Source organism: Anomaloglossus baeobatrachus, chromosome 2, assembly GCF_048569485.1.
Source record: "Anomaloglossus baeobatrachus isolate aAnoBae1 chromosome 2, aAnoBae1.hap1, whole genome shotgun sequence".
NCBI classification, from domain to species: domain Eukaryota; kingdom Metazoa; phylum Chordata; class Amphibia; order Anura; family Aromobatidae; genus Anomaloglossus; species Anomaloglossus baeobatrachus.
The window spans coordinates 214,784,426-214,797,785 of NC_134354.1; the positions used below are offsets into that span (position 1 = coordinate 214,784,426).

At 39.4% G+C, this 13,360-nt stretch overlaps 1 protein-coding gene across 2 annotated transcripts in view; it reads left to right on the top strand.

Moving 5' to 3' along the window:
* The window catches only part of HIPK1 (homeodomain interacting protein kinase 1), an 81,776-nt gene extending 75,740 nt beyond the window's left edge, over window positions 1-6,036 (top strand). For both annotated transcript variants that reach the window (XM_075335604.1, XM_075335605.1), the window contains one exon: window positions 195-6,036. In XM_075335604.1, coding sequence (XP_075191719.1) covers window positions 195-692 — 498 coding nt within the window. In that variant the 3' untranslated portion in view covers window positions 693-6,036. The remainder of the gene's footprint in view (window positions 1-194) is intronic.
* The last annotated feature ends 7,324 nt before the right edge of the window (window positions 6,037-13,360 follow it).

Below are 13,360 nucleotides of genomic sequence, written 5' to 3' on the forward strand. Positions count from 1 at the left end.
TCTGATTTCTTATTTTATAAACTTTATCCTATAGATGAAGTCTCCATGTTACACTTTGAGACACCAGCAGACAGTGATATTTCTGCATATACTGACAATTAAACCTATTACTCAATATGCCTTGTAAACTGACTCCTGTCTGTACAATTCAGAACATCACTGCTCATAGTGTTCATTTTGTTTTAATATTTCAGAACCAGCAATCTGTCTCCATGGGATCCCAAGAACGAAGCATAAATCCTGCTCCTCGCAGACAACAAGCCTATGTCGCTCCACTCCCATCGATTTCTCAGGCACCTTTCACTTTTCAGCACAGCAGTCCATTGCATTCTTCTGTGCACCCTCACCTTGCTGCCGCTGCGTCGGCCACCAGCCACCTAACAAGCCAGCCTCATATGTATACGTATGCTCCCACCACTGCTGCATCCCTGGGGTCCACTACATCGATAGCTCATCTGTTCTCCCCTCAGGGCTCCTCAAGGCACACAACATATGCTACCCATCCTAGTACTCTGGTTCATCAAGTCCCGGTTAGCGTGGGACCTAGCTTGCTGACCTCTGCCAATGTGGCTCAGGCACAGTATCCACACCAATTTGCAACCCAGTCATATATCAATGCCTCTCGAGGTTCTGCAATCTACACTGGATATCCTTTAAGTCCGACAAATATCAACCAGTACAGCTACCTATAATCCAGAATCTGGAATTTTTTTTTTTTTAATTTTAAAGACTTGACTGTTATACAGCAAGATTTGCTAGAAGCACGCTTGGAGGAAAAGGGGCTCTTCCTTAATGACTGCATTGTTGAAGTCACATTAAGCTTGTTCAGTGTTAATTCATTCTGTGGTTTTGTGTATCACACGTTTTGTAGCACCCTCCCCACATCTGTCCTGGTTGTCGAAATGGCATTGCTAGCGAGTGGGGTCTCTTCTGCCGGAGACAAGATGGCTGTGGACTGCAATAACATTATCCACTGTTTTTTTGTATTTTTATTTTTCTTCTTTTTTTTTTTTCTTTAGTATTTTAGATCAAAAGTTTTAACTCCTGTTTAAGTTTTTGGATTTTTTTTTCTCTCGTAGAAGCGCAAATTCTTGTGATAAATGAAGTATTGCAAACACTTTTGATTTTACACTCTTAATCAGTAGTTACTAGGATTGAAATGTTAATGTTTTATTGTTAGTGTAATTATTTTAGACTGCTTTTAACTGATTTCTTTGCTTCCCACAAAGTATTTTATGGTAATGGCTGCTTTTAGGATTTGATGCTGTGTGAATCCATTTTTTTCTTTAATTTTTTTCAGTGGATATACATAACCCTGGTGAATATTATGCAACTTTTTTTTTATTTTGTGTTTTCACAATTTGTGACATGGCTGTAGCAATATGTTTAGTTCTTAGGAAACATGATTTGATTTTAATTTTTTTTCAGTTGTATAGAAAGGAATCTAGCATGATGCCATGAAACTTCTTGACCACATACATAAATGCTTAGCAGCGTATATAGTTTTCTGTGGGTAAAGTACTCATAGGGTGAGTTCATACTAAAGCGCCAATGCAGGAGTAGGTTTGCTTTGCGAGTGCCCCCTCCACAAAGGACTTGTAAAATTTCCAGGCTGCCACAAATCCAGTCTTTTGCTGCTACGTGTCAATTTTACATGGGTGCAGTACATTTTTGTCAGGGTGAATGCAAGTAGTAAAAGCAGCCAATCACAACACCACTTTGGTTTGCCTAATCTAGGTAATGCCTCCCCTTTCCGTTTCTTGGTGTTAAAACATTTGAAGGGTGGTTATCCCAGAAGTATACATAACTTTCTATACTGAAGTTTTCAGAGAACCGTGTTTTTTTTTTTTTTTGTTTTTTTTAAATTCTAAATGTTAAAATAAAAAAAAATTTTGAAACCAATTTTGCAAGTATTTATGGGGGGAAATATACTTTTTGTGTACACAGGTCTTATGTAGACCTGTGTACTTCCATAGTTATTGACTACAAAGAAACCCATTGTAGCTAGTGTTGAGCGAGCAGCTAACTATTTGTATTCTCTATGCTGTTAGCGAGTACTGTCTGCTACTAGCATATTCATTAGTAGCAGGCACCATATTCGTTAGTAGCTGGCACCATGTAAGTAAAGTAGCTAGCGAGTAACCCGAAAGCCATCCTACTCGCACCAAAAGTACGGCTTTTGGATTACTTGCCACTTAGCAAGTATTTCCCATTGACTTGCATTGTGCCCGCTACTCATAACGAATATGCGAGTAGCAGACAGTACTCGCTAACAGCATAGTGAGTACAAATAGCTACTCGCTCAACACTAATTATAGCCTCTATTCCTGACCCCTCTTCATTGGTTTAGCAAAATGTTAAAATACTATGATCATAGGAAAGTGGGAGGTAACGGACTAAAAGATTGGACAAAACTTTTAGTCTAAGGTAGCATTTTGTGCCTCCCTTCATTATAAAGTTGTGGACTCAATAGCAGGGAACTAGTTGTGACGTTGCTTCAACTTTTAGCTTGGATGTATTGGAGCAATAAAACCTGTTTTGTGTAAGTGTAGGTACCATTTTATTGTAGGTGTTCTATGCACTTGGAGCAACCTATGACACATCACATATGGCCCTGTTTAGTCTTGTATGTGGTTTTGAACTCCTAGTGTTGGATGAAATAACAGTTTTAAAAAGTTTGTCCTTTTTATAGTTTTCCCAAATTGTCCAAAAGTACATTAAGGTTTTTACGTTGTCAGATTCCATTTCTTGGTTGACAATCTACCTTCCCTTGATACATAGCTTCCTCCCCTCGATTGATGACTTGATCAGTTGGGCACTATGGTCATTATTTTGCAATCCAGACAAGTCTACTTCTGTGTTCTGATAAGAGATCTTCCTCCTCTGTGATGTGACTGGGGATAGCAGTCTTGTGTGAAGGCGGCTAGCTGTCTTAAGTCAGTATAGTGAGCAAAGGTGGCTGACTTGGTTAATAATCTAGCTATGGATGGAGGTTGACATATTTGAGGTGGGCTGAGGGATCTAGCTTAATTCAAGAACTAAGCCACCCTCCATCAAAATCTGAAGACCTGTGCCCATTTAATTATACTAGTAGGTTTGGGGGTGGGGGGGTGTCAAAAGAAACCAAGAACTTGTGCTAGTGGGACAACCTTTTTAAAACCAATAAATATATAATGGATTTCAGCTCTGGATCGTAGTGTTTGCTTTAAGTGTCGGTAGAACATTGTTTTAACTTTTTACTCGAGACATTGATCTAGAAGCTCAATCTTTTGAGTCCACCTGACACCAATTTTATAGTATGCATTATATTGTAGCTCTGTTGTGGGGCTTAGAAGTTTGAAGTGGTATTTCATTAGGATAGTATCATTTCGGATGGGCAATAGTTGTAAGACTACATGCATGCGTATGACCTCTTCTGGTTTGTCATGGAAATTGGTCTGGTCACTTCTGCTCGTTCTAGCATGCTTGTTGTCACCTACACATAGATATTAATAAAGATGTGTATTTACTTTTTTTTTTCTTTGCTTTTACTAAGCTGGAACACACAATCTTTATTTTCACGTTTCATACTGAATTTCAGACTTTTAATAGTTTTTGTATTTTGTGGTGGTTTCATATTTTACATAAAGATGTAACCTCTGGAATTCAAAGTAACAAGGCTTTTCCAGCATCGGAGCGATCCTTGCCAGTGCATCCGAAGTTTTCAATTGGTGTCTTTGTATTCCAAACTGTTAGTGATGATACTTGAATATTTCTGTAATCTGTCTGTTTCCGTAGATGTGGGTGGGTAAGGGTGGCTTTTTTTTTTATCTATGTATATAAATATATACACACAGCTTTTGAAGTTATTTTCCTCCTATTTTGTTTGTAAACCAAAATAAATTGTGGGAATGTATGTGAAGCAGTTAGAAATGATCACTGTAGCACTGATTATATCGAATATATAAAGTATATATATGAAAAAAGTTTGAAATGTACTCGCGTAGTTGTGAGTATGTTAAAGTAAATCTGAGTTTTTTTTTGCACAGGTATGTATGGTGAATTCTTGTTTCATGTATGTCCACTTAATGTAGTGCCTTAAATGCCAACGTAGTGATTAGTTTACAGTATGCTTGCCTTATTATAGGGCTGGCAAGCCCCGTTTGAATAGAAGCAATTCCTTAAACCTAGACTCAAGGGTCAAATAAGGGTAGGGAACCGTAGTGCTGGGTTAATAGGGAGCTGTCATTTTGAGGGTTTTTTTGCCCCTCTAGTAGTAAACATACCCAGGCGTCAAGCAGTTGTTGCTTCTGACAGGCACACAAACTAAGTGTTGTAGATAAGCATCTCACATCTCGGCTCAGTTTATGTAGGTTTTAATAGTGAATCTTTTAATTCATGCGTGCAATGCCCCCCCCCCCTTGACTTTATATTCTCCCTCTTTAACCAGACCTTGTGGTTTGTCACTCAGTAAATTCCATGTGAGACCATATACACTGGCTAGTTATAGGACGCTATACCAAAGAAAGATTAGTGTAGTAAATATATTGTGCTGACTGATATGATGGGCCCATTCTGGGATACCAGTAATTCATGTCGTCCACTAACGTTTTTGCTCAAAGGTTATTTAGCTGCCTATGGCACCACCCATGTGTCCTATAGTTACTTGGCTTTGATATGCGCCAAAGGCAAAGATTCACTGTCTCCCATAAGGTCTGTCAATACATCATGGTTTTTCTCACTGCTGAAAGTATTAAAGGACAAGGCCTGTAGGTAAATGTGCATAGATATAGATTATTACACTGTGGATTCTCCTTTGCACATTAAATGCCCAAGATGTTGTTGTCTTACCAGATTATCTTCTCCTAAGGCGCATATTTGTTTCATAGGCTACCAGCACCTGCAGGTCACTGCATCTCTAAAATTCAGGGATAAGGCAATGAAATGTTGGCAAGTTAATAATACACTGACAAAGGTTGTCTATCACCTTGTTTAATTGGCGCTCTCACTAAACCTTGTGACATTTATGTTTGAGTGTGCAGGTGGTGCATCCTTTATAAGGAAGAGGTGAAACACTGCTGGATTTCTGTGAGATTCCTCGAAGTGTAATGTAAAGGTGGCGCGGACTCTTCGGGCTTGGCTATCATGCTGTACATATTCATGGCTCAGTGTTAGGAACCGTATAGTGCCATCAATAGGCTATACTTATTATTTTTTTTTTTTTTGCTTTCATGTTATTGTGTATTAGGTATAAGCCAATAAGTCTTATTGCTTTTAACAACCCTTAAATCAGAACATTATGTATTGGGTAATAAAGTTGTATGCCTCCTAGCCCCCATTTTTAGTGTTTAGTAGTCATTTTATTGTGAACACTGACGCTATTCCTATACTCTGCTAACGTCTTACATCGGCACAAGTAACAAATGATTGATTACAATTGTCTGTTATCCAAAGGGGATTGTACGAATTATATCGGTAACATAAAAAAAAACATTCCTAATTCCTATAATAAACATTCTTGCATTGCATATATCTTGATATAACCTACTAAAAGTTAAACTTTCCCCCCACTTTGTTTTTTAGCTTTGATCACTACATGTAGCAGTATGTAATAACAAATTAGTGTGGTTTTTTTTTTTTGCTTTCAATTAATATTGCAATGTATTGTTTGAGTTGTTTTTTTTAATTGTTTTTGCTAGTTGCTGTCGGAACCTAACAATTCATATATATTTTTTTTTTTTTTTTTTTTTCCTTTTATACTAAAATATTTCTCCAAGGGGTACTCGGCTTGGCTCCTTGAGATTTATTGATCTGTGTGTTACCGGTGTTCTAAGGGTTTTATGTAAAATCAGTTGTAAGAAAACAAGAAAAATAGATATTTAAAATTTATTACTAACTATATGGGAGAAGGGTCCATTGTGAAAACCTAGTTTATCATTGGATTCAATGTTTGTCTTTGGTTTTACAAAGTAGCTTGTATTTTATGTATTTTCTACGTCATACGGCAAATTGTTTAGCAATTGAAATGCATCAATAAAGAGGGGTAATTTTTCTTTACTGCTGACTCTTTTTTTTTTTTTCTATTTTTTTTTTTTTCTGTTGGAAATTGACACGTATTACATCACCTTAAACAGAATCTGTCATTAGTTTCATGCTGTCCGAATCACAGGCAGCTTTAATCTGAGCCTGGTTGTGCGATTAGACAGGTATGTTTTATTCTAAAACACTGGTATTTCAGAGGAAACTGGTGGGGGAAGAAACAGCTGTCCAGAATCACTAGTAATCCCGGAGCTTGTGAAGGCACAGAGCTGCTAGAGGGTGCCGAATCTGTGGGATTACAATCTCCAAACTGGTTATAAATACATAATACTTGGCTCCTATACAAACCATTGTTTGGTAATTTGGTTTTCTGATCAAGGAAGACTGCACCTTTCTAAAGTTGCCTCAAGGCTCATACTTAAGATGCGGCACCTTCCCTTTAAGTTTTGTATTAATAGGGATTATGGAATCCATAATTAATACAAAATTAAATTCATTGTTTTAGTTTTTATTTTATTCTATTTGTACTGGGGGCTGCAATCTTGGATTTTCTGCTTTAACGACAGTTGCCTCAAATGCATTTGAAATGGCGTGCACCAAAATACCATCAAGAACAATTGCTGGTGCCACATCATGCAGACAAGTAAATACAAGGAGAAGGAAACTAAGCTCTGAATGTAAACATGTGCACATCAGGAATTAGATATACCAATAAGCCTTTAAATAGACATTTTATTAAGTGCCAAACACAAACTAGGTTAAAAACATTTAAAATGACACAAAAAAAGCTTCAATGTAGGACATGGTTGCCATAAGTAATAGCCACAATGGCCAATACAATTATACAGTGTACACCCCCTACAGTGATAAATAACAAAATGTAGCAGCAGAAAACGCATGTCTCACAAGGGAGATAATAATGGCCTCAAATAACCACCATATAATAATGGAACATCACAATAGTTATAAAATAAATCACCCTGAATAGGGGAACCCAATCCACTACAAAGTAGTATGAAAAACCTATAGTGTGGTAGAGAGGCCAGAGTCTGTCCAGGGTCAGGAAATGCTATACCCAAGGTGAGAACTCGTAGAATAGGGCATGCAGATATTGCAGTTACCCTTAACAAGGGCAGAAAGCTGTAAGGAGGTCTGTGACAAGCTGGGGATGGAGGCTAGGTGACCTAATGCGAAGCCGCCTGAGCGTGGCAACACAACTTTTACACAGGTTTCTGCTGTGATCTGGACACTCCCCTTGGACTGTCCAGATCACAGGTCTGGGAGAACGCCATCTTTGTGGAGCCCACAGTGTATGCGGTGTTCCACTTTCCCCCTGTGACTGGTCTGTGCTAGTCAAGCAGTGACACTGGGCTGAAAGGAGGGTTGAGTCTAGAATGTATGGGTTCCTTCCAGGTGTCTTAATTAGTGAGTTAGGCTATGTTTGCACGTTGCGTTTTTACCGCGTTTCTGCAGCGTTTTTAGCAGCAGCGTTTTTGTGCAAAAACGTATGCGTTTGTTTTCCAGCAAAGTCTATGGGAAAAGCATAAATCCTGTCTGCACTTTGCTTTTTTTTTCTGCAGCGTTTAATTTGCATATTTGTGGTCAAAAACCATGCTGAAAAAAGCAGCATGTCAGTTGTTTTTGCCATTTCTGCAGCGTTTCCTTAATATTGGAGTCAGAGAAATGGCAAAATGCAACCAAAAGCACAATTCCTGCGTTTTTCATGCTTTTTACCTGCTTTTCCACTGCGTTTTTGGCTCCAAAAACGCATGCTTTTCTGGCCAAAAAATAATGGGTTCTAATGTTCCTTTACATACACACACATACATACATACATACATACATACATACATACATACATACATACATACATACATACATACATACATACATACATACACACACACACACACACACACACACACACACACACACACACACACATACACATACACATACACATACACACACATACACATACACATACACACATACACATACACATACACATACACACATACACATACACATACACACATACACATACACATACACATACACATACACATATACATACACACACACACACACTATGAAGAAAAAGACATGGATCGCACATCCCAAAAATACAATGATCTAAAGCCGCTAGGCAAAAAATTAAATAGAACATGAAGTTCTTTTGTTACCATTCTGATCAGATTGTATTAAGCCCACTGCCACGTCACGGCAAACCTCTTGAGTGGGTCCCTAACCTGACCTTTTTGTGCGGCACCGTGCACTGACCACCGCCGCAGCGACAAAGCGCCAGCAAGGCGGGCGACCTGGTGCCTCACAGCACCCATACTGCAAGGCAAAGCCCCCAAGGCTCCAGGCCGCACCGCCCCACTGACACCACACCACCACAACAGCAGCCACCACACAGCACCAGCACACAGTGAGAGGAGCTGTGCACTCACCTCCCACTGGCTCCCATATGTGAACTGGGAGCAAAAAGAAGGCTGACCCCTCTTGCAGTCTCCTGCTGATTAAAATCACCTGTGCCAAATGGGGAGAGTGCAGATCCAAGCAAAAAAAGAGGGGGATAGAATGATATAAATACCTTGCTGGCGCTTTGTCGCTGCGGCGGTGGTCAGTGCACGGTGCCACACAAAAAGGTCAGGTTAGGGACCCACTCAAGAGGTTTGCCGTGACGTGGCAGTGGGCTTAATACAATCTGATCAGAATGGTAACAAAAGAACCTCATGTTCTATTTAATTTTTTGCCTAGCTGCTTTAGATCATTGTATTTTTGGGATGTGCGATTCATGTCTTTTTCTTCATAGTATGGTATTAATAACTGAAAATTTAAATGTTAAAAAATAATAAACTTCACCTATTTTTCTGTTAAAATATGCATAACCACTATTTTTTCATTAAAATTGATAATTTCCCATTATATTTTTATTAAGTTTTATATTTTTTTTCTCTTTTCATTATTTTTGACTATTTCAACTTTATTTCTCAGTGTCTTGATCTACAAAACGCATCTGCAGAAACGCAGGTGAAAACGCAGGTAAAAAGCGCTAAAAACGCGGTAAAAACTCATGCGTTTTTAGCGCTAAAAAAATGGTCAAAAGCCATTTGGTCAAAAACCAAGGGAAGGAAAACGTGCAGAATAAACTGCAGGTACTCCCACGCAACGTGCGCACATAGCCTTACAATGTATAGGCTGCATTCAGGACGTGCAAGGAGCCCGTACATTCGAGTTGATTCACTACTGAAGTTGTGTGTGTGTGTGTGTGTGTGTGTGTGTGTGTGTGTGTGTTGCTTCCAGGTCCTGACTGCTACATTATAAAAGACTCTAATGACACTAGAATGTACGGGCTGCAGTCAGGACCTGGAAGGATCCCGTACATTCTAGGCTCAACCCTGACGGGAGATGCTGCTACATTAGCTGCAATCACTGGCAGCTCCTCCTGTCACTGGACTCAACGGTGACAGGAGTAGCTGCAGAGACACCAGGCTTGCAGGAGGAGCTCCAGGATGGGATGAGTACCGGGGCCTAACATCTATAGTACATTGCCTGGCTGCTGATTATTGCTCTCTGCCACTGTGTTCAAAGCAGGCAGAGAATCACACGCTGCTGTGCTCTAAACAGGCACAGCTCTATATATTGCTGAGCAGTGCCAGCTGTCCTTGGTATATCAATATTATTTTGCAGGCCCCAACAAAATGGCTCCGCACTGTGCTCCTAAATTTCATCTTCCCTCATCCTTTTGGAAACACCCAGAAGGGAAGGGGGAGGTGACATCACACAGGAGAGCAGATTCTGCCCACTTTTACTGCAGTTGTAATCCAGGCTAGTCTTACACTTTTCAGGAGCTGCTCCCCCTAGTGTTTAAAAGTGGAACATATTAAACTTAAAATTTTGCTCCATTGAAAACAAAACATTAATTTAATTTTTTTTTTTTTTTTTTTTAATGGCAAGTTTCCTTTTAAACTATGGACAGTAGAAAAAAATTCCAGCACTTTTCCTAAAACTCCAAGTTTGAGGCATGTTACAAATAAAAAAAAAAAAAAAAAAACAAATAGCAGGAAATTGTTAAACATATGTGGAAAATATCCAAGAATCACATTAGGATGTTCCCTAATGCGTTTTGGACATTGATGTCCTTTAATCATAGAAATTTGATATGAAACAAAAGTGCAATATTTACCCCCTTCAGCCCCGGGGCACTTTCCGTTTTTGTTTTTTTTTTTCTCCCCTTCTGAGAGCCGTAACTTTTATTTTTTTATTTTTTTCCGTCAATCTTGCCATATAAGGGCTTGTTTTTTTGCAGGACAAGTTGTAGTTTTAAATGAAACCATAAGTTTTACCATATAGTGCACTAGAAAACCGCAAAAAATTCCAAGTGTGGGAAAAACTGCAAAAAAGTGTGGTGGCACAATAGTTTTTTTTTTGGATGTTTTATTCACGTTGTTCACTATATGGTAAAACGGATGTGTGGGTGTGATGCCTGAGGTCAGAGCGAGTTTGTAGACTCCAAACATGTATAGGTTAACTTGTATCTATCTAAGGGGTTAAAAAAAATTCACAAGCTTGTCCAATAAAAGTGGCGTACGTTGTGCGCCATTTTCCGAAATCCGTAGCATTCTCATTTTTTGGGATCAATGGCTCAGTGACTGCTTATTTTTTTGTCTCAAGCTGATGTTTCTAATGGTACCATTTTTGCGCAGATGCTAAGTTTTGATCGTCTGGTATTGCATTTTGCGTAAAACTTGCGGCGACCAAAAAACGTAATTTTGGAATTTTTTTGCCACTACGCAGTTTACCAATCAGATTAATTGATTTTATATTTTGATCGGGCATTTCTGAACGTGGCGATACCATGTGTTTTTATTTTTTTTAACCCTTTCAACTTAACTAACTTTCAATGGGGTGAAAGGGATTTGAACTTTTAATTTTTTTTTTTTTTTTTTTAACTAGTCCCCCTAGGGGCTATAGCAATCAATTTGCTGATCACAGCTATACAGCTGTAAGCAGCAGATACGGTCACTTCCTGCTTCACTGGCCTCTGCATTGGGTGAAAATGAAAGTGACTCGTCATAGCTGCAGGCGTCATCGCATGACCCTGTGCTACCATGGCAACCACCGATGGCAATCTGACAAGTGTGGATCCCTAGTAATATTGGACAAATGGCTTTAAAAACGTGAATCTATGCCCCCTGCTAGTGGATACACATCTTCCATTACCAGGTGGTTCTACGAATCTGATTAGAAAAGAATTACAAGCAGTTCTATATGAAGGTCTCCACTGGGTGTTGTCTACTAAGATGTGTGACAGTCTGAATGTGGAATAGTGCGTAACCACTAAAGGCTGTTAGAATTTTAGGTAAACACTGGGATTCATACAATACACCTAACATTTTCTATCATACTTACGTGCCATCACATGGAGCAAAAGCAATATATGAATTATTTGTAACGTCTTCTTTATACTTTTCGATGCCTCATGAATTGTTCCTGCAAGCTTTTAAACACCATCTCAAGCAATCCAATATGTATTGAAAGGCCTTGAGTCAATTTATCATTAGGCTATGTGCGTACGTTGCGTAATTACATGCAGTTACGCTGCGCTTTGTAGCGCAGCGTAACTGCATGCGTCTTGCGTCTCCTGCACAGTCTATGGAGATTGTGCAGGGGCCGTGCGCACGTGGAGTCTTAGAGCGCAGCGCTTCGGCTGCTGCCCGAAGCGCTGCGTTCAAGAAGTGACATGTCACTTCTTCTGTGCGCTTTGCCTGCAGCCCCTGCTCTGTCTATGGCAGGAGCTGTAGGCAGAGCGCATGGAATCGGCTTTTTTTTTTTCTACGGACATTTTCTGCAGCGATTTGAAGCGCACGTGTGCTGTTCAGATCGCTGCAGAAATTTCTGCAGGGCTAGTAAGCAACGTGCGCACATAGCCTTACGTTTTTTTTCTTCTGATTTGATAATTTTTTTCTTCTTGCAGACATGTGGCTTCCCCTTGGAGGCCAGCAACTTGCTCTTCATTGGCAAACTTATAAATATCTTGGTTTGAATCTCTTCATACACATGAACAGTAACACGTATGTTTTCTTTAAAAGAGTAAGAGTACTATTTACATAGTAGACACTGCCATATAAGCAATATATCGATTTCTCCCCATAACTGAAATTTGTGGTTTTGAGGTGTGACATAATACATAAACGTCAATCCATATGCGGCTATATAACCTCATGGTTACATAGAGCCGAATATACACCCGAACAAAAATCAAGATCAGAGCTGCTAGATGGTGAAAATAAATCTGCCCTTTTTAAGGCTAAGACACTACTTTGCTTTTTACCTGCTTTTTCAACTGCAGCGTTTAATAACAAAAATGGATGTGTTCGGCTTTTCAAGCTTAGTCTATGGGAATTTGGGTTTCTTGTCTGCACTATGCAGTTCAAACTGCAGCCTTTTTGTGGCAGAAATATGGGCAAAAACTCTGCTTTGCAGTTCTAAACGCAAATGGCAGAAACAATTGACATGTCAATTGTTTTTGCCATTTGCGTTTAGAACCGCAAAGAGGTGTGAAAAGCCATAACACCAACTGAAATCTGTCAAAAATCCTGCTACTTAGTGAAAAATAATGTCCGCTGGTACAACTGATGGGTTATAAAAAGGAGTCTCATTTCCAGGGTGCTACACAAGATACATCTCATGATGGGTAAGTCAGTGAGCTGTCTCGAGACCTTTGCAACCTTTTTGTTGCAAAACATACTGATGGCATTGGTTGAAGAACTGTCTAAATTAAAGGTGCCAGTGCGCACTGTTGGGGCCATAATCTGGAACAACCAGGTGCTCCTCACAAAATTTCAGACACAGGAGTGAAAATAAATTGCTGAAGGGTTGTCCAAGAGCCAATAACCTGTGGAGAGGTACAGAAAGACCTGGAATCGGCAGGTACAATTGTTTTAAAGAAAACAATAAGTAATGCACTCATTCTCCATGACCTGTATACACGCTCACCATGCAAGATTCCATTGCTGAACCAAAAGCATGTTCAAGCGTGTTTAAAGTCTACTCAACAACATTTAAACAAGCCTGTGAAATACTGGGAGAATATAGTCTGGTCAGATAAGACCAAAATTGAACGATGTTTGGAGGCCAAAAGGCATCGCATATCACCCCCAAAACACCATGCCAACAGTGAAGCTTGTAGGTGAGAACATCATAGTGTGAAGCTGTTTTTCAGCATACGGCACTTGCAAATTTCCTATCATTGAATGACAGGTGAATAGGCAAATGTACTGAGACATTCTTGATAAAAAATCTGCTGCAATCTACCAGGATGATGAAGATG